Raw genomic sequence first — 20,349 nt, 5'->3', positions numbered from 1 at the left:
CTACATTCTACGCTTTTGAGAAAACTCTTTTCTTCATACATAAACTTGATTGCATTTATACAGTTGTGAGGTAAGAGGGACAGGGAACCGCCAGCTCAGTAGCAGTTTACATAAAACATTTTTAGTCAAGCAATCTTTACATGAGCTGACCAAGAAGGTAATGAGTCATGATCCCACAGGACTGGGCTGATAGAGCCAAACAGTAAATGCTCTATTCTAAGTCACCATATTTTAAAAGTTATATTGAAAATTACCAGATTGAGGAAACCAGAACATTTCTAAAAAATGTACCCAATTAGAAAAAAGGTAAAGAAGCAGGCATATTTAACATGATAGGACAAGGACCTCACAGCCATTTTTCAAATGTTTGCAGGATTGTAAGTCTTAGATTTGTTTCGGAATACCTCCAAAGGGCCAAATAGGGTCTAATGATAAGAAGTTCCAGAAGATACATTTGATTTAGTATCATTTTTGTAATAACAATTTAAAATGATATGCCAAATCACATAGAAATATTTTACTAAGAATATATTCGAGCAGATATTAAAAAGCCAAATATTGTATATAAAAGATGCTAGGTAAAAAATGATGAGCCCTGTTCATTTCTAAAAGAGACTTTATTTTTCTTTAATAAGAATTTTTAACCAAGAATCTCCCAGGACTCTAATTGTATACAAAATAGTGTATGTACATGAGAGTGTGTTTTTGTGTGTACATGTGCATGTGTGCACATACATACACCCTGACTAGTTAGAAACCAAACCCATACTGATCAACAGATTCTTAATGGACTCTATAAATCATGAAAAGGTTAAGACTTTTATAACTCCAGTTAGGATGGTACTAAGAAACTATAGCAGGAATGTTCTTTTAAAATACAGTTTAGTATTGTGGAACTTGAACAAGACAGACCTAGGTTCAATCTACACTGCTCTTTAATATCTTTGGTTTCAGGAATGTTACTTGGACTGCCTGAACCTCAGTGCTCTCATATGAGAAATAGAGATAATAATACTTCCCTTAAAATGCTCTTGTGAAGATTTAAAGGCATGAGGCATATAAAAAGCCCAGAATGTTATAAAGTATAAGCTAATTTCTTTTCTCATTTTCCCTTCCTCTGGATGATTAGACAAATTTGACGAAATATGTACTAAAGGAAACATCTGCATAGTAAAAAACTCAATCATATAACAGCACAATAGGTATTTTTTTTTTAAACAAATTCTAGGGTTTTTTTCCTTTTGGGAAGTTTGTATAATCAAATTAGGGAAATAAATGAAGTACTATATGGAAGAAATAGATGAAAATCAATACAATTTCAAAAGTGGAAAACAATGCTGGTTCACGGTAAATTTGTAACAGTCACACCTTTTGGATGTTAGTTTTCTGATCAGAGGTAGTCTTCCTTCTGTTTTCTAAAAAGTGATAGTACATTTTCAAAGTCATCGAGCATGAAGTAACACAAAGAACACGCCGAATGTCGGATCCTTCTGGCCAGAGTTGCTTAAGCAGAGAAATAGTTTCACATGTCTGTCACAGAAGGAAATTGTAAAAATATGATATTTAGAAAAATATTTTTATTCATAAGTGATCTTACTAGAAGAAATCATACAGAAAAGATAGATATGACCACATGAAAGTCTAAATATTTCTATTAAAAATGATAAACATTTTTAAATAAGAAAATAATTATAACAAATATTTCAGCAAAATTCTTAAAAATTTAAATATGTAAAGAGTTTCTATAAATCAATAGGAAACATATACGCTTTTAATAAGACATGAGCAGATAATACACTAAAGAAATACAAATAATAATAAAAGAGGAAAATGTTCAATCTCTCTAATAATAAAAAGAAAAATTGATATCCTATTTTTACTTCCAAGTTAGCAAAGTAGATTTTACTGATAATAGCACTGATATGCAATATGTCATCTCTAATAATAATTTGCTAATGAGAGTATAAATGGATAAAGAATTATTGCAAAGCTATTTGGCAATACTTATGTTTATCATTAAACACGTTAACACTTATGATTGGTTGTTCAAGTTCTAAATCTAAATTAGGTAAATAATACAAGATGTGTACCAAATTTATGTACTAAGATGTTTATCATGAGTTATTTGTAAAAGCCAATTTTCAAACAACTTAAATGTTAAGCATTAGGGAAATATTACACATCCAGTTAAAATAAAATTTGTGAAGACTTTTTGGTAATCAGAAAATATTTAAATAATAATATTAATTTAGAAAGTGAATGAAAGAGTATATATGATATGCTTTCCATTGTATAATAATACATTGAAAAGGTGTTCTATATTCAAAAAATGTGAGTTTTACCTCTAAGTGGTAGAACTATGTGGAATCATGGTATGAGTATGAAAGGTATTCGGAAGAATATGACTATGACATACTGAAATCTAGATATTATACTTCTAGTAATGAAATTTAAGCCACCTTATAGTCCGATGTGAGGCATTATAAAATATCCACAGGAAATTTTTATATTTTTCAAATTCTATTAGGCATTTGGTTAAAATTCTGTTAGATGTACATAGATACATAGTTTTGTGGAATTTCCATGTAGCTGAAAACAATGGAGTCTGTAGTAATAAAATTCCTAAAAATATTAAATATTTTTATAACTGTAAATAGTCTACAAAAAAATCATACCCTCAGAATTAAGAAGGCAGAATAGTGATACTGCAAAATAACTGTGTGTAAAGGGAAACATTAACAAATTCCAGCTCTGCAAGCCCTCATGCTCCTCTGCCACACTTGCTCCAACTCAAGGCTTTGTAGTGATCAGAGATTGCGAAAAATTGTAGGAAACATACAGAGAACCATTAGTGAAAAGTGAATTGTAATAACCACTAGAAGAATTAATTCTACCCTAAGTCTGAAAATACAAAAAGAAAAAAAATAACCAGGTAGAATAGAGTATAGACTACAGGAAATCAATTTCAAAATAAGCACAACATAAAACATCAGATTGCGTATAAAAGGGCCAGGCAGAGACAGACTCATCTATAGGGATAAATATGACTTAAGAGGACAGTAATTATTTACAGAATAGGAACTATTTAAAGAGACAATTTTCTGAAAACATAGCTTTGGAGAAGAAAACCAAGCTAGAAGGAAGGAAGAAGCATTCTACAGCAATTAAGTAGTGAAGGGGGAAAGAGGACAAAGGACAATACTCAAGACTCTGGAAGATAAAAGAAAACCACTAAATTTTATTACTCACAACCCCTCATCCACCACCAAAATAAATAAACAAACAAAATTCCCACTAACATGACTGGTCTCTGCTAGGCCGACAGAAAAAAACACCATTAAATTAAATTAAGTTAGGAATCTTTTTTTTTTTTTTCTAATGGTGACATTGGTTAACAAAATCCAATAAGTTTCAGCTGTACACTTTAACAGTAAGGCATATATATATTTACACTATGTGTTCACCTCCCATAGTTAAATTTCTTTCTGTCACCACATATTTGACTCTCTTTTAAATTAGAAATCTTGTAGCATACCTTAATATCATAAAAATGAATAAAAAGAAGGGGAAGTACATAGAGAAACACTGTAGAAATGACAAGAGGAACAAAATTTCACACAAATTAACTAAGGAGAGTCTCATTATCACCACCAGAAACAATAACAACCATAAAGCAGAAGAAATATCTGAGTCTATACTTTAAACATGACTAAAGAAACTAAGACAAGCACTGATGATATGAAAAATTATATTTATTCAGTAACTCATAAACCAGAAACAGAATTGAAAAGGAGAAATGAAAAAAATAATTTAATTCAGAAAAATAATCTTTAAAAAGGCAAAGCTATCTCAGAAATGAAGAATAAATTATAAGATGCCCCAAAGAGAGTAATCTCAATAAAAATTTAATAAGAGGTATTGAGAAAAGAAAATAACAAATGATATAACAAAAAAAGTTATAAAAAAAAAGTCAGAGAAAAAATAGAAAGCAGCAAAGATGGAACAATATTTGTATTATCAGACACTTAAAAGAGCAACAAAAACAATGAAACAGATAGTATGTAAAATGATAATCTAAGAAAACACACTATAGGCAATAGATTGGTGCTAAGAGATACCGAAAAACAAACAAAAATAACCCTCATAAACCAGACAGTAAAACATAAAATAAGAAAACTGAACACAAATTGAAAATGTGCAAAATAAAAACAGAAAGAAAAAATAACCACAGAAACAAAAGAAATTCTTTAAAAGTCATAAAAGCTTACTTTGCAAACTCCTATGCAAATAAATTTGAAATGTAAATGAAAAGGATAATTTTCTCATAAGAATGAATTATTAAAATTGACCCCCATCGGAGTTAATAAACCTAAAGAAACCAATTTTCATAGAAAAAAATAGAGAAAATTATCAAGTAAAAAGCACCAGGCCTATATGTCTTTACATGGAAATTCTATCAAGTCTTCAAAAACTACATAATCCCAATAATCTATAAACTATTTCAGAATATTAAAAAGAAAGAGAAAACATTCTAATTTTTTAATGAAGCATATGTAACACTGATACCTAACCAAATAAATATAGTTCACAGAAAGAAAACTACAGAAGAGTGTCATTCAAGAATTCTGGTGCAAATATTCTAAACAAAATATTAGCAAACAAAATCCAACACCATGTTAGGAAAATAATATAACATGACCAAGTAGGATTTAAACATAAAAGGACACACAAATTAATGAAACTCAGTAGGAATGCAGAGTTGCTTCAATGTTAAAAAATTCATTGATATCAAAATATCATATTAATAAAGTTAAGGAAAAAAACATAATCATACCAAACTTTCACACACATTCATGATAAAAACACTAAAAAAATAAGTTTGAGACCACATTCTTAATATCAGTATATATGTTATATATATAGCATATCTATATATATATGTAAATTATAGAAACAATAGAGACATTTCCATTAAGGAATAAGGCAGGTACCCACTATCTCTGCTACTATCCACCATTGTACTAGATTTATTAGCTAATACAATTTTATTTAAAAAGGTAACGAGGCATAATAAGAAAAGAAGATGCAAAACTATCTCTGTTTACAGATGATATGATAGTATATATGGAAAACTCCAAAGAATTAATAATAAAACTAATTTAAAAATAAAAATTTCAATGAAGCATCAGAATATAGAATTGACATACAAAAATCCATAGATTTCATTTGCCTAAATAACAAAGAGTAAGAGAACACAATGGCAGAGAAAATTTCAACTACAGTAACAATAAAAACATCAAATACTTGGAAAGAAAATTAACGAGAAATGTATAAAAGGTAGATGAGGAAATTTCTCAAATTCACAAAAATAGACAAACAAATATAAATACATTCTCTCTTCTTGCATGGAATAACTAAGCGTTATAAAGATGTCAATTTTCCCAGAATATTTGTAAATTCAATACACTTCGATAAAGATACTAAGAAGATATTTTTGAAGTTAGTTAAGTTAATAACAGAAGCTCATATGGAAAATAGCTGTGAAAATACTCTAAGAGAAAAACTATAAGTGGAAAAACTAGCCTAACAAGACATTAAAAATACTATGAAGCATTTAGAATCAAAGGAGTGTAGAACTTGCAAATACACCAGTGGAACAGAGTAGAAAGTCCAAAATTATTGCCAAATACATATAAAAATTTATTAAATAACAAAGTGGCATCTGAAATCACTAGGATAAAGATTGAATTTTTAATTAATTACACATTGAATTTTTAATTAATTACCTTTGAAAAAGATAAAAATTATATTCATATCTCACACTGTATACAAAAATAAACTCCAAATGGGTTAGGGATATATATACACACACATATATATGTATGTGTGTGTACATATATGTGTATATATGTACATATATGTGTATATATATGTACATATGTGTCTGTGTGTGTGTGTGCATATATATATTATGAGTTTATTGTTAGGAGATTTCCCTACATATATTAAAGTTAAAGAGGAATTCCCATGTGATTTATATGTGTATATATGTGTGTGTGTGTGTGTGTGTGTGTGTGTGTGTGTGTGTGTGTGTATTCATAAAATATATCACACTTAAAAATGGAAAGACAAAGACAAAAAAAATTAGTATAAGCCTATTTGGAAAGAAAATTGTCAAAACCTAATTAAGCTACATATACACTCATCTTCGACTCACCAATCTCACTTCAGAAACCTATTCTAAAGATATATCACCAACAGTACAAAATTACATACGATGTGGTTATTCACCACAGCATTGATTATAATTGCAAAATGTTAGAAACAGTATAAATTCTGTAATAAGAAACTGGTTAAATAAACTGAAGTACATCCACACAAAGGAGTACCATGCAGCTATGTAACATAATGAGGAAGATAACCTTAAACTGCTTTAAAATGATTTCTAAAATATGTTGCTAAATGCAAAAAGAAAAATACTAAAGGATATAATATGATATCCTTTATTTAAGAAAGAGGGGATATAAGAAAATACAGACGTATCTGCCTTTATTGTACAAAAGAAATACATGAAGAATAAACTGGAAGCTAAAGAAACAAGTTATGGGAAGTATTTGAGAAAGGGGTGAATTGTAGAGGAGAATGGAACCAGAGCAGCAGGGATAAGAATAAAGTGTCATTTCTTTGAGTATATATTTTTGCATATATCTTATTCTTAAAATCATAATGTTTGGTATAACTTTCACACATACCCCAAAAAAAAAAAAAAAAACCAAATAATTAAAAACAATCAGGATATGGATGGGAGGGATCCAAAATGAAATACAAACACTAACCAAAGAAACTAACTCTATTAATAATGAATAATATAACCACACTAAAAGACGTGAACAAGAAAAGAATTCACCTAAATAACTTTGGAAAAGAGTATTTTGACATATTATATAAATCCTGTAATCCACGTAGTGAATATGTTTCAATATTCTTAGAAACAATAACTTATTCTAAGAATAACAATACTTAGTAACAATAACTCAGATATTGTTAGCAATTCTAAAACTACTTTATTTGTATACTAGAATTAAAAAATAAATAATTATAAGTAAGGAGAGCTTAATGTCTCACAATTGGAGAAAGAAATTACAAATAAAGAAAGGGGAGTAAATGAACTATATGAAGTTGGAGTAAAAGTTTTCAATATGAACACATGATATGATAGATGATAGAGATACAAAGATGATAGATGATTAGATAGATAGAAGACAGATGGATGATAAATTAAAAATAGGTATATACACATGGATTAGTATACATACATATATTTTCTTGTTCTGTCTGCTGGAAAGTCCTAGTAGCAACAATACCCCAGTAGCAATGAACAAATATCATTCCCAGATCATGGCTTCTAAATGCCATTTTCCAATAAAAGCAACCAAAACTTCTTAGAGAATTGGTTGATTTGAGGGCTGGGGCAGGGAAAATACAAGATGAATTTGGAACATCTTGTGGTTTCAAAAAGTAAGATAGTGCACAAAAAGATGATGCTTGATGAGTTTGAAGATAAATATAAATCTGTGTAATCATCACCGCAATCTATGACATCATACTTCAACAGCGGTTTTAAAAAAGAAAAAAAAAAATGGGGAGCTTATAAAAGAACACGGGTTCAAACCTGAAGAAGTTTCTAATGTTCGAACCCGGAATAATTTGAGCACCAAAATCATTATACTATTGGACTTCAACCTGTAATATAAAATAAATATCTACTAGTCCATATTGATATAAATAAATAAACACATAATAGCACAGCTAAAGCGACTGTCTCTTACAGTAGATTTCCAATTAACAAGTGTAGAATGAAAGAGTGAAATAACCGTAGTAATAATCATTATAGACCAGACCCAAAATTAATTGGGTTCTACAATTAATTGGCTAAAATTTGAGAAGAAGTGGATTTGCATAATCAAGAAAGATAGTAACTTTACAGTGGAGAAATTTGGCAGGCACCAGCTCATCCGGTGTTAAGACATATTAACATCATGAATCCTTTGATATACTGCATTGAGGACACGATATCAGTTCGGTGGCATTCTTGCCAAAAATATGTAACCTCATTCCAATCATGAGAAAACATCAGACAACCCCAAATTGAGGAATGTTAACAAAATAACTGATCAATATTTTTTTAAAATGTCGAGGTCATGAAAGACAAGGAAAGACTTGAAAAACTAGTACAGATTCAGGGAGACTAGAGGGAAACAGCTAAATAAATGGAAGTGGGACCCTGGACAGAATTCTGAAACAGAAAAAGGTTATTAGGGGAAAAGTAAGTGAAATTCAAATAAGGTCTGAAGCTTAGTTAATAGTATTATTCTGATGTTAATTTTCTGGTTTGGATCAATGTACCATGGTTACATAAGATGTAAGTATTAGGGGAAGCTGTGTAAAAGATATATGGAAACCGTATACTATTTTTGCAGCTTTATGTATAATAAACAATTAGTTCAAATAAAAGTTTTTTTTAAGGTTCATTACCTCTTCCATCATATTTTTCCATTTTAAATTTCCAAAAAGGGTTTCTAATGCCAAAACTCTACATTCTTTCAAATATTTAATCAGGGTTTTATAAGCATTTTCAATCTTCTGTTCATTCTGTAAAAAGAAAGCAAGTCATGTAAATTGTCATAAGTAAAATAATTACTTTCTGACTACAAAAAAAATCAGACCTTGAAGACACAAGTATTATAATATTTCTAAGTAAAAAAATTACGCTAATGTAGTTACAAATCATCAATAACGCTATTCAAAGCCTACCAACCAGCACTATTTTGTCTTTGCCAAATGAATTTTTGCCTGGGAATTTAGTACATTTAACTTTTTTAACAACTTTATGAAGGTATAATTAACAACATAAAACTCACTCACTTTAAGGTTACAATTCAATGGCTTTTGGTAAATTTACAGAATTGTGCAACCATTACTATAATCTAACTTTAGAACATTTCCAACATCTCAAAAAAATCATTGTGTCCATTTAATGTATTACATCTTATTATGAAAAATTTCAAACATACAAATATATAGAAAATAGCATAACCTCCTGTCAAGTACCTATCATCCAGCAACAGCCATTAGCGATGTACATTGTACTTTTTATTTGTATTTCATGAAGTCCTCAAATTGGTAAATGAAATAATCTTTTCAAGGTGAGTGTTCAATAAATTAGGAAATATATTATTTTATCAGTAATAAAATCCTCCATTAAAAAAAAATCCTCTTAAGAAGAGTTTAAGAAGGATGTTTGTAGGGTACTCTTCAAACTCAGATTTAGAAATTGCCCTAATGGGATAAAATGAGATCAATTGATTACAGTATCTCCTCCCAATATAAAGTTGAGTATCAGGAGTGTTCCTGCTCACAATAGGCAACTAGAGTTTAATGACTGGAGTGCTAACCAAAGCAAAATAAACTCTTATCAGATCGTATGATAACCACCTGGGTGTCTCCAACCATGAGGGCAGTTTGACGCTATTGTCTAAGGGCAAAAACATTAACCGACTCAAAAATCGTGTTGAGGAAATATAGAATTATCTTCATATTCAGAATTTGCTATAAGTAGTAAAAGTAAACAGAAAATAGATCTATTTATGAAATCATTATGCATTTTTGACTCCCAAGGGTTAAATATAGTAGTTGTCAAATACACAAATAGAGCAAAATAATAAAATCATGGAATTAAACTTCTAAATACTTTATAATTCTATTAATGTGTAATATTAAGAAATAAATTTATCTCATTTATTTTTCTTTTTCATCAATCTTCTCCATTGTTTTCTCATTAAAAGCTACCATATTAACTATCATTTCACTAGTATGTCTCAGCAACAGAGGCATAATTTTTACCTCCAAATTAATGCATTTCTGGCCATCATTAACTTGAAGAAAGTATACCACACAGTAGTTAAACACAAGGGCTAGAGTCAAACTGCCTCTTTTCAAATCCATGCTCTATTATTCATTTGGTATTGATGATTAGCAGATTACTTATTCAAGTATTTCTTCATCTGGAAAACGACGACGATACTAATACCTACCTTACAAGGTTGTTGTGAAAGTTAAATAAAATGACTCATGGGAAGTACCAAGCACTATTGTTTTGATAGTAAGTATTCAATAAATGACTGCATTTGTATTATTATTATTTATTAATGTTCTATACCTCTCTGTTAAATTTATGATAATTTCTATAAAAGAGGTGAAAATAGAACCGAGTCAAGGAATTTAGAAAATTTTGTAAAATTCTAGCAGTAATTTGTCTTTTAGATATAAATTACCTTCTTGAAAAACTCTTGGTTTCTAAACTTGCTTGGCATAAAGAAAGCATAAAGTCGAAGAATATCAGATTCTTGCTCTGAAGAAATCACAACATTGACCTTCATTGCCCAGGACTGAATGATTAAAAAGTTGAAAAGGTGTGCTTGCAGGTTGTTCAGGCCTTCATCTGCAACTATCAGGAAATATGGGCAATTCTCTTCCAAGAAAATTTCCCACTCTTGTGATAAGCATCCAGAAAATTTTGTTCGAACATCAATGGTGGTATTTTGCTGAAGATGAAGAATTAAAGCAGTTCTCAAAGGAAGAAGTTCTGGGAAGTTGAAATATGCATACTCAGCATCCTGTGGGAGAGAGGTAAAGTACATTACTTTGAAATTATCCTTTCGTAGTTTACTAGTTTAGTTGCTTAACACATATCATTAAAGTCATTGAAGGGATAGGTTCCAGCACATTTTTGTTCTGTGTTATCGTCAGGGAATAAATCCATAAACTTTGACTGTCATTTCACAAATACACGCCATAAACCAAACTTGAATTTAAAATACAGGTGTCTCTTTTGAGCAGGCACATGATTCTCAGGATTTATCACACTTTCCCTTCCCATTCTAATTCCTTTCTTCTCCAAACTCACTTCAAAAAGAAAAAAAAGATACAAACGTATGTCAAAGCAAATGGTGGGTGTAAATTATCAAGGAAAAGAAAGCTGAGGTGGATCATCTGTTTGAGTGTCCCAGGTCATTGTGACCCTCCTGAAGCAGCATAGATTTTTCTCAACAGACCAAAATTAGAGCAGTAAACCAGACTCGAAGCATGAGGCTAGAACTCTGGCTCTTTATTCAAAACATTGCTCGCAAGCAGTCAGCAGTGTTCAAAAATCTAACAATAATGTGGATTGCAAAACGACTGAACAAACACACACCAAAATCCTTAAGAGTAACACACTGGTTATCTTAAGGGACAGGAGGAGGAAGCAGTGGTAGTACTTATACATATCTGTATTTGAAATTTTATTAATTAGATTCATAATCAAAATAAGCAGATCAAATATACATATATTCCCTTGGAGGCATTTACTATAGACCAAATAACAATGAAGCAGCATTAATGAATTTGACATTCTTCTGGGCTCAACTAACTTGACTCCTGACTTTTGAAGACACAAGTCTGAGAGTTGAAAGACTGAAATTCAGAGATCAACTAAACCACTGCAAGAGACATCTCATCCTCTTTCATGATCCTGTGTGTCCTTACGATAAAGTTCCATTATTGCAAATAAAATCTTAAATGTAGTCATTTCTGAATACTGGAATTATGGGTAATTTTTTCTGTTCCTCCTTTTAAATTTTCTGAATTTTTATACATATATTTTGATTTGTAATAAAAAAATATGAAGAATTTTTAGTTTTAGTTCTCAAATCATAGAAAAGAACTCAACTGTCACGTTACCTTGAAGAAAACTATGGCAAATTGTCCTCCTTTCTTAATAAGATCCATAAGATAGCATTCAACCAGATAGAAGAAGTGGAGCTCCTGCCCCTGCTTTAATGATTTCTCACAGAAACATGTGACAAGTAATGAATCTCCATCAATCAGAAAAAATTCAGATTCCACAAAATCATTGAATATACTGGAATAACTAAAATGAAAACAGTTAAAACAAAAATTACATGTAAATTAAATACGATCCGAAAAGGCAGTAGCTTTGTTATTATTATCTCATTAGCATAACCATCAATAGCTAAACTTGCTCAGTAATTATTTTATGTCAGTCTCAATGCTAAAACTTTTTGAATATATCCATATGCATGACTATCTTTCATAGGAAAAAGGAAGGGTCATTCCCAACCTAGAGAGAAGGAAACTAAGACTCAAAGAGATAGAGAAAATTATCTAAGGCCATATTGTAGAATCTGAATTGGAATCAGAAATTTAACACCTATATTCTGAATATAGACCTATGTTATATTTCTGTCCTGTGTAATCAGTTTCATTCCTTTGTAAAGCAATGGGGTTCATTGACATTTGTAGACAATGAAAGTAAGGAAAAACTGTTTCCATTCACCATAGAACAGCTCTAAATGTCTGTGTTAAACTATATATATGTAAGATATAACATGTATATAACTGTAAACATATATAATATACTATAATATATATACTGAGATAGATAATTATATAGCTAGATAGCACTTTAAGGTCAAATAGATATAGAGGAATATTATATAGAATTTTACATCTCTTTGCTACTACAATATTACTCACTCAGCTTTTGGCATTTCATTCAAAACTAACTCTGATATTTTCTTTAAAAACACTGTGTATTCTTCTAAATCTAAAAAAGAGAGGAAGAGAATGCATTATTTTCAAACATTTTTAAAAGAGCTATCATTTACTTGCTATTGAGAAAAAGAAACTAATAAAATTATTTTAATTCTATTAAAACTGTGTAGCATACAGAATCATTATTTTATAATTTATGAATATTTTAAATTGAAAATTACCCATTTTTTCCTGCTACCTGTGCCTCCAACCCGAACTAAAAAATGTTAAGTATAGCAAAACATCCTTTGCTTGGGTACTTCTAAGTGGCAGTTATTAATGAAAATGGCAGCCCTACAAAAAAAAAAAGAAGAAGAAGAAGAAAAATTAGAAATTTATTTATTCCATCAACAAACAATATTAAACAACTATGCCGTGTTAAGCAAAACAATAGGCACTGGGAATACAAGACACAAGTCAACATGCTGTCAGTTCTTACGAAGTTTAAAATCTATCAGGAAATACAAATGTTAATCAGATAATCATATAAACAAAATTGGAAATGTGACAAAGCTAAAGAGGTTAAAGAGGGGATGAAAGTTAGATGGGAGGGGTTGTGGCTATAAAAGGGCAACATGAGGAATTCTTGTGATGCTGGAACTACTCACTATCTTGATGCATCAGTGTCAGGATCCTGGTGTGATCCTGCATGATAGCTTTGCCTTATGTTACCACTGGGTAAAATGAGGTAAAGGGTGCACAGGATCTCTTTCTATAATTTCGTACAAGTACATGTGAATCTTCAATTACCTCAAAATAAAAAATTTAATTAAAATATCAAATATAACAAGAAAAGAAAGAAAAATAAGAGGATTCATGATACTTTGAATTTAGAAAAGTACTCTGGCAACTACAAACAGGACATATAGTGGCCTCACCTTCATAGTCCAGTGTCCCCTGAATCTAGGTGTGGCTCCTACAGAGCCTCTTTTGTGCCCACCACTTCCATGTACTGCTGCCTTACTGACTGTGAAGTACTCTTAGGTTTGAACTTCCCTTCTTTTTTTTTTTTGGTTGAGGTCAGATGACTTTATGGGATAGGGAGAGGTTTTTCTCTCAAGGGAGAGGTTTTCCCCTCAAGATAAGGGATGACTGCCCTAGGTGCCAACATGATTGGGATGCCTCAGGAAAGATGGGATGCCACAAGAGTTTGCTATGGTGCAGAAAAAAAATCCCCCCCCCCCCCACAGGAGGGACTTTTCACAACCAGGCTTGTAAGAACTTTGCAGGGCATGGGGGGCGAGTACTCATTTAATTATGCTCTTTTGTTTCTTTTTCTTATCTCATCTGTTATGTTGTTTGTTGTAAGAAAAAGACTTCCTAAAGAGAGAAATCCAGACCTCTCTGGAACAATGGAATGTATTCATTGGTTAATAATCAGAAGTTTCAAAAAGATAATTTATCTGAGAGAATCCTAAAATAAACTTTCGCCATTCAAGCAAGTGCTTTGAAATTTCTTACTATTTGTCCTACCTGAAACCTGACAAGATATTTCAAAGAATATTAATAACTCTATAATCAGAAATTTGGCAAAATTAGAAGTCTAATAGGATTTTTTAAGCCTCAATAGATTTCAAGTTCTTTCTACTGATAACCAGAAATGCAAACAGTCCACGCTGCCTGACTAAACAAAGGGGGAAAAATGGAAAAAGAAAGCTTTAAAAAACGGCTGGAAAGGTTTCCTTGCCTAAGCAGGCCTCCCCTCAGTCTCCTTAAAAATGGTTTATCGAGGATAAATACAAATCTTAAAGCTTTAGCCATATGAATGAATAACCTTAACTTATTCCAACTATTACAAATTAATGGATTTTTCCTTATTATACCTATCTTTTGGCTAAAATTTTTTAAAAATTAAAACTATCAGATCTTTGGTTGTGTCTGTCCATATTTATTTATGTATGAATGTCTACCTCCAGAGAATTAATAAAATTGGTTTATAAAGAGCTCTGTTTAATTGGCTTAAAGAAATTAAGTGCTTATATAAATTAAGTATAACAGAAACTTACCCAAATGCTTCTCAGGATCATGTGATAGGGAAAATATTCAATATTAAAACTGATTTAAGTTTGTTGGTTTAATTAAAACAGACATATCTTTAAAATTGTTAACATTTAATATATTTTAATTTTATCTCAGATTATAAAAATAAGTTTATGTTATCTCTGTTACAGGATTTGTCAACAGGAAAATAGCTTAGGATAATAATGGACTATCTAATATAAAATTTTCATTAATAATCTAATTATTGAGAATTAATAAATTAAATAATGTTAAGTAGAATAAAACAGTTTTTGGTAAAACTTTTCAGCAATAATTGTTTTATGGAATGTGTACTTAAAATATGTTTTCAAAAATCTTTTGGTAACTGAAATCTTTTAGAGGTTTACTAAATTAAATTAAAAGATAAAAGTGATTGAATATCTAGATCATTTTCAGATAAGACAAAATACTGAAACAATAATTGCTGATGAATCTAACCAAATCATTGCCCACTGCGATTGAGGGAGGGGAAAAAAAAGTGGCCTTTTTAAAATATAAACTGCTATATAAGTTTCTTTACCAAAATTGATTTGTATAAATCTATGGTTTTTCATAGAACTACTAAAAAACATTAAGGATAAATAAAATGATTGTATATACAAAACAGGATGTGTTTTCAATAGAAAAAGGTATGAAGCATGGAGATACACTTCTGTTGAGGAAAAGTAGAAGAGAATATGTTTTTTGGATAAGGAAGGATATTAGGTACATGAGATTTTTTTGTTTTTATTTTTGTTTTATCTTTTTCGTGAAGAAAAAAGAAATAAAGTAATTTAGTCCTAAAATAAAATGATAGTTTCAAAATAAGAAAGGAAGCGAAAGGACAAAACCTGAAAGATATATATAAATTGCAGAAGATTTGCGGAAGTTGCAGAAAGTTCATGGTGAAGGGATCTTAAAAAAAGAGTTATATATATGGTCAAACTAAGACTGGAATGGATAACTAAGTCAATTATATCATTTATGTATGTATGTATGTGAACTCTCACTAGATCTTTAACCATAGCCATTTTTTAAGTCTTTTATTATTTACAGACAATTCTTGTTTTACTCTGGTACTTTGGAAAAAATATTTTAACAAATATATTTCATCTTTAAAGATTCACCTAAAAAAAACTGACATGTACTCTAAAAAGCAAGTTTCTAACAACTTTAAAAACATAACACTGAGCTAGATAAAGATCTACAGAACTCTAAGGAAAAATTAGATTCATAAAACTGCTAACAAAAAGGTCAAGAACAATAAGAATTAATAACATGGGACTAAATGAACTAATAATTATAATTTTATGACTTTTTATATGAAATATTACCAGTTTTTGCTCTTTGTTTTCCAGATATAAGAAATAATATTTCCCTAAGCTACCTATGACCTATAGCAATTGAGTCAATTATACCTTTGTAAGCAGAATTAAAACATTTATCTTTTCCTTCCTACCTGATCTCTCTAAAATTTCAGGTACTCTTAACTAATTCATATGTGAATGAATTTAGAAATATTGACTCTTGGATTCATGTTTCCCAATTTAAAGAAATCTCTTACACCTAACTAGACTGCTCAATAAACAGAGGATTTGAAATTTTAAAGTTACTCAAAAATGAAGCAGACGACATCTAGTGTGGACAATCAACCCAAGATTCCAGACTAAGCCCGTATAATTTGCACCTTTATATTTTCCTTTTTTTCCTTACTTTAATTCCTTCCTATCTCATAAATAATGTAAGAGATCAAGCACTCACTATAATAATTATTGTTTCCTTTTCCCTCCTTAATTCTGACTAGAAAAATAACTCAACATTGGGCATCATCTTTAAACCTACTTCACAGGTTAAAATGTTCAACTTGTAATACACTAGTTAAAAAATGTTTAATGCCTGATGATATCAACTCAATAAAGGTACCAGATTTTGAAAATTACTTTTTCCTTGGGCAGGTATTACGATGACATCAGAAAGAGTCAACCATAGAATAAATCTTTAAATTTTCTTGCACGTTAAACAAAAGAATTGGCCATGACCATACATTATATTAGCAAGGTAGGGTTTGTTCTGTTATTAATATCTTTTGTTGTACTGAGATAAAACACCTCTGGTAAATTAAATATGAAACTAGATAAAATCCAGGCACAAGAAAAATGATTAAATACAGTGCCCCCTAACACATTATGGTTCTTTAATATCTTCAGCTAACTGCCCTTGAGTATCATGCTCTAGTTCAGATCTACAAATTGGACTTAGCATTCTGTTTTTATAGAAATGTTTGCTGTTAAAAAACTTTATTTTACATAGCTTGATGCTATAGAGACATCACTCTGTTAATGGTTGCTCAGCATTTTGAAATGATTACTGAGGCCTATGAAACTTCAGATGAGAAACCTCAAGAATGGCATTACATACCCAAAAGAGCCACCTGACAATGGAGAACCAATGATGCTTTTAATAACTGATTAGTGCTACTTTCTGATGATTGTTCAGTGATACTTTCAAGGAAAGATCTTGATCAAAACAAGGGAAAATGTAAAAAATTAATAAATAGAGCCACTTTAAAATAATGCCAGAGCTGTCATGCCAGAGGAACTGCCTTGCACATTTTATACCTCAAACTTTGGAATGTTAAAAGAGGGCAAAATAACCTTTAGACTGAACTTAAAGCAATGCTGTGTCCCAAAAAACTTTTTGCAAAGATAACAAGAAAACAGATATTATAACTACCAGACTGATGGCTGCCGAACTAAAAGATGTTATTAATATCTAATAACTAAAAGATGTTATTAATATCTTTTGTTGTACTGAATTAACATCACTGTTATTTTATCTGCACCAATAGAAATGCCTTCCTTCTATTGATGTAATTGTTCCCCTTCTCATAAGTACCCTTGCCTTTGTTTCCTAATCAAAAGATTATTTGGGCTTCTGCCTGAATCAGTGCTTCTCAAATAGTGATTCTTACTGATCTCAAAGAAATGCTTATTGCCTCCCACCTTGAAAAGCCTTTTATTTTTAGGTTAATAGTATCAATTTCAAATAATAGTCTTAATGATATAGTACTGCATTTCTCAACCAAACATACATTTTGCTTCTACAATGAATAATGTGTACATAATGATAATTTTGTAACTATCGTTTACTGGTTTTCCATTTTTGACTCAACATAGAAACAAATCACAAAAATTAAAGTCATAAAATACTGTAAAGTGCGATTAACCCTTACAATATAAAAATAATACAATTAACCTAATTGGGAAGTTCAGAAAGGGATGAATAGTAGAAAAAGAAGAGTGTATAGTAAGTTTCTCATTTTTCACAGCAGGAAGTCAAGAGATAGCATCTAATGATAATGCATCAAAAATTAAGAGTTTCTAAAATCAAGAAGCTAACTGTTTTTTCTTATAAGCACTATACCATTTGGTTACCAAATAATAAAAATGAAGACATTTCATTTCCATTAACTGAAGGTAATCCATCTAATAAACAAAGATGGAATGATAGAATATCACCATTTTACAACTCCCAATGAATTTAGATCTCGGTATTTTTAGGTGAAAAAAAATTTTAAACCTGAATTTGATCAAAACTCTAGTAGTAATGACAACATATTTAGAAGACAAAAGAACATGTTAAATGATATCAGTAAGACTAAGAGAATCTCTACAGGACCAAAAAAAACAAAACAAAATAAAAACAAAAATTTCCACTTATTAACGAATAAATTAAAAGAGGATGAAAAAGATTATAACAAACTTAAGAGATTTATCATCCAATTACAGTAGTGTCGGGACCTTATATGGATTCTGATTTAAATAACCTTAAAAAGAAAAGAGAAAGCAAAGAAAGAGAGAAATCATAGATTATGTATTAGAAGGGAGATAGCCCAATCCAGAGAACAAGAATGGTGGAGCCACCTAATGGGTTCAAGTCCCTGAAACACTGTCTGGAGAAGAGCTAACCAGCAGTAGGTTGAATTCTAAGGTGGCCTCGGTGACTTCAGTCACCCTGGTCTACATACCCTATATAGTCTCCTCCACTTGAGTGTGTGTGGGACCTGTGAATTTAATAGAATAGTCTCTCCCATGATAAGGTTATATTATATAAGTGTCTATCATAGCAGACAGGAAAGAGATTCTCCTACTGGCTTTGAAGACATAAGCCACCATGTTGTGAGAGGGCCACATGGCTAGGACCTGAGGGTGAAATCTAAAGACTGAGAGTAACCCCCAGCCAACAGCCAGGAGGGAAAGAGGGAACCCCAACCCCACTGCTGCAAGGACTCGAATTCTTCCAACAAACTGAATGAGCATCCAGTGCCTTGATGATGGCGGCCCCAGCAGACACCTTCATCTGGACCTGGTGAGATGCTTAGTAAAGGACTCAGTTTACCTGGGTCATGACTTCCAATCCACAGAAACCATAAAATAATAAATTTCTATTGCCTTAAGCCATTAAATCTCTGATAATTTGTTATTCAGCAATAGGAAACTAATGTATGCTGCTTGACCACGACTACACTCTGTTAACTGTTACATAAGAAATAATTTTTATTGTGTTAAGCCACTGAAACTTAAGGGTGCATAGGAATCACCTGGGAGATCTTATTAAAATGCAGATTCTTATTCTACAAGTTTTGAGTTGGGCCCGGGATTCTGCACAGAGGAGGAAACTGCTTGCTGCTGTCAATGACTAAGTTTTATTGGCTGCGCTCAGTTGCGATGTCCCTTCGTTGTCCTCAGTATCTTAGATCGAGGGCACAGGCACACTTTCTTTGAAAAGGGCCCTTTAAAAGCCTGAACACTCCCCTCTCCTTCAGACTTCAGACCTTCGCGCTCATTACAGTGACCCTTACCTCTGCTTCTTCCCAAGCCCCGCATTCCGGAGAGAGCTGGAAACCAGCTCACCACTGCCTTCCAGAGCCCAGTGGCCTCCGAAGCTCCCCGCACCTTCGACTCCGTGCACCTAAGAACGGTTCCGGGACACCTCCCCCTTTGATGCGAGACCTAGACCCCCCGCGGAGACCTAGACGTCTCCGCTCCAGCCTCCGCCCTAGCGATACACTTCCCTTGACACAAACACCACCCGCAACCCAACTTTCCTTTTCGGAGCACCACTCCACTCCTCGCCCCGAACTTGGGACTCTCGAGACAGGGACCTACTGCGTCTGAAGAGCCCGCTGACTGGTGCGTCCTGCAGCGAGAGCGCGACAGAGAGATGACCGAGAGCAAAGTCTGAAGGAAGCTCCAGAAGGACCCTGGACCAGGGCGATGCCCTCAGCCTATCTTGTACTAGGCAGAGAGTTTCGGTTTCCTTTCTCATCTCAGAAGTATTTAAGTTTCGTTTCTCACCATCACAATCCGGTGAGGCTAGTTTAGGAAAAGTGAGTTTCAGCATCTTTCCTTTTAATTTGAGCTTTAAGAAAGAGATAGCAGAGGCAACAATATGGGCTTTGGAATTTGGACATTATGAAATAGAGAGAAATGAAGCAGAGAAATGTGGGACATATAAACAAGGTAAAATCAAGTAGAGGCAGAATTTAGAAATAGATGAAATATAAGACACAGTGAAATCTGAAATTCCACTGTGAAGGGGGGGGGGTCTTGCTGCTCCACCTTTATGCAAAAAAGAACAAAAACAGTATGTGAGAATACATGAACCTGGAGTTTC

The 20,349-nt window shown here is 31.7% G+C and overlaps 1 protein-coding gene across 5 annotated transcripts in view; it reads right to left on the bottom strand.

Moving 5' to 3' along the window:
• Positions 1-19,967, bottom strand: part of LOC105292213 (probable ATP-dependent RNA helicase DDX60) — a 53,714-nt gene extending 33,747 nt beyond the window's left edge. Inside the window, exons 1-8 of one of the 5 annotated variants that reach the window (XM_023530734.1) lie at positions 19,842-19,948; positions 13,263-13,394; positions 12,837-12,948; positions 12,598-12,667; positions 11,782-11,971; positions 10,335-10,676; positions 8,536-8,652; positions 1,369-1,530 (exon numbers count right to left, since the gene is read on the bottom strand). In XM_023530734.1, the coding sequence (XP_023386502.1) occupies positions 1,369-1,530; positions 8,536-8,652; positions 10,335-10,676; positions 11,782-11,971; positions 12,598-12,667; positions 12,837-12,840 (885 nt within the window). In that variant the 5' untranslated portion in view covers positions 12,841-12,948; positions 13,263-13,394; positions 19,842-19,948. Of the gene's footprint in view, positions 1-1,368; positions 1,531-8,535; positions 8,653-10,334; positions 10,677-11,781; positions 11,972-12,597; positions 12,668-12,836; positions 12,949-13,262; positions 13,405-19,534; positions 19,792-19,815 lie in introns of those variants that run through there. The other 4 variants (XM_023530733.1, XM_023530735.1, XM_023530737.1 and 1 more) reach the window with 4 other exon arrangements.
• Between the last annotated feature and the right edge of the window lie 382 nt (positions 19,968-20,349).

The sequence above is a fragment of the Pteropus vampyrus genome, unplaced genomic scaffold, assembly GCF_000151845.1.
Source record: "Pteropus vampyrus isolate Shadow unplaced genomic scaffold, Pvam_2.0 Scaffold53, whole genome shotgun sequence".
In the NCBI taxonomy this organism is placed as follows: domain Eukaryota; kingdom Metazoa; phylum Chordata; class Mammalia; order Chiroptera; family Pteropodidae; genus Pteropus; species Pteropus vampyrus.
The sequence above is the reverse complement of the archived record's forward strand: the minus strand, read 5'-3'. Positions and strand labels throughout refer to the sequence as shown.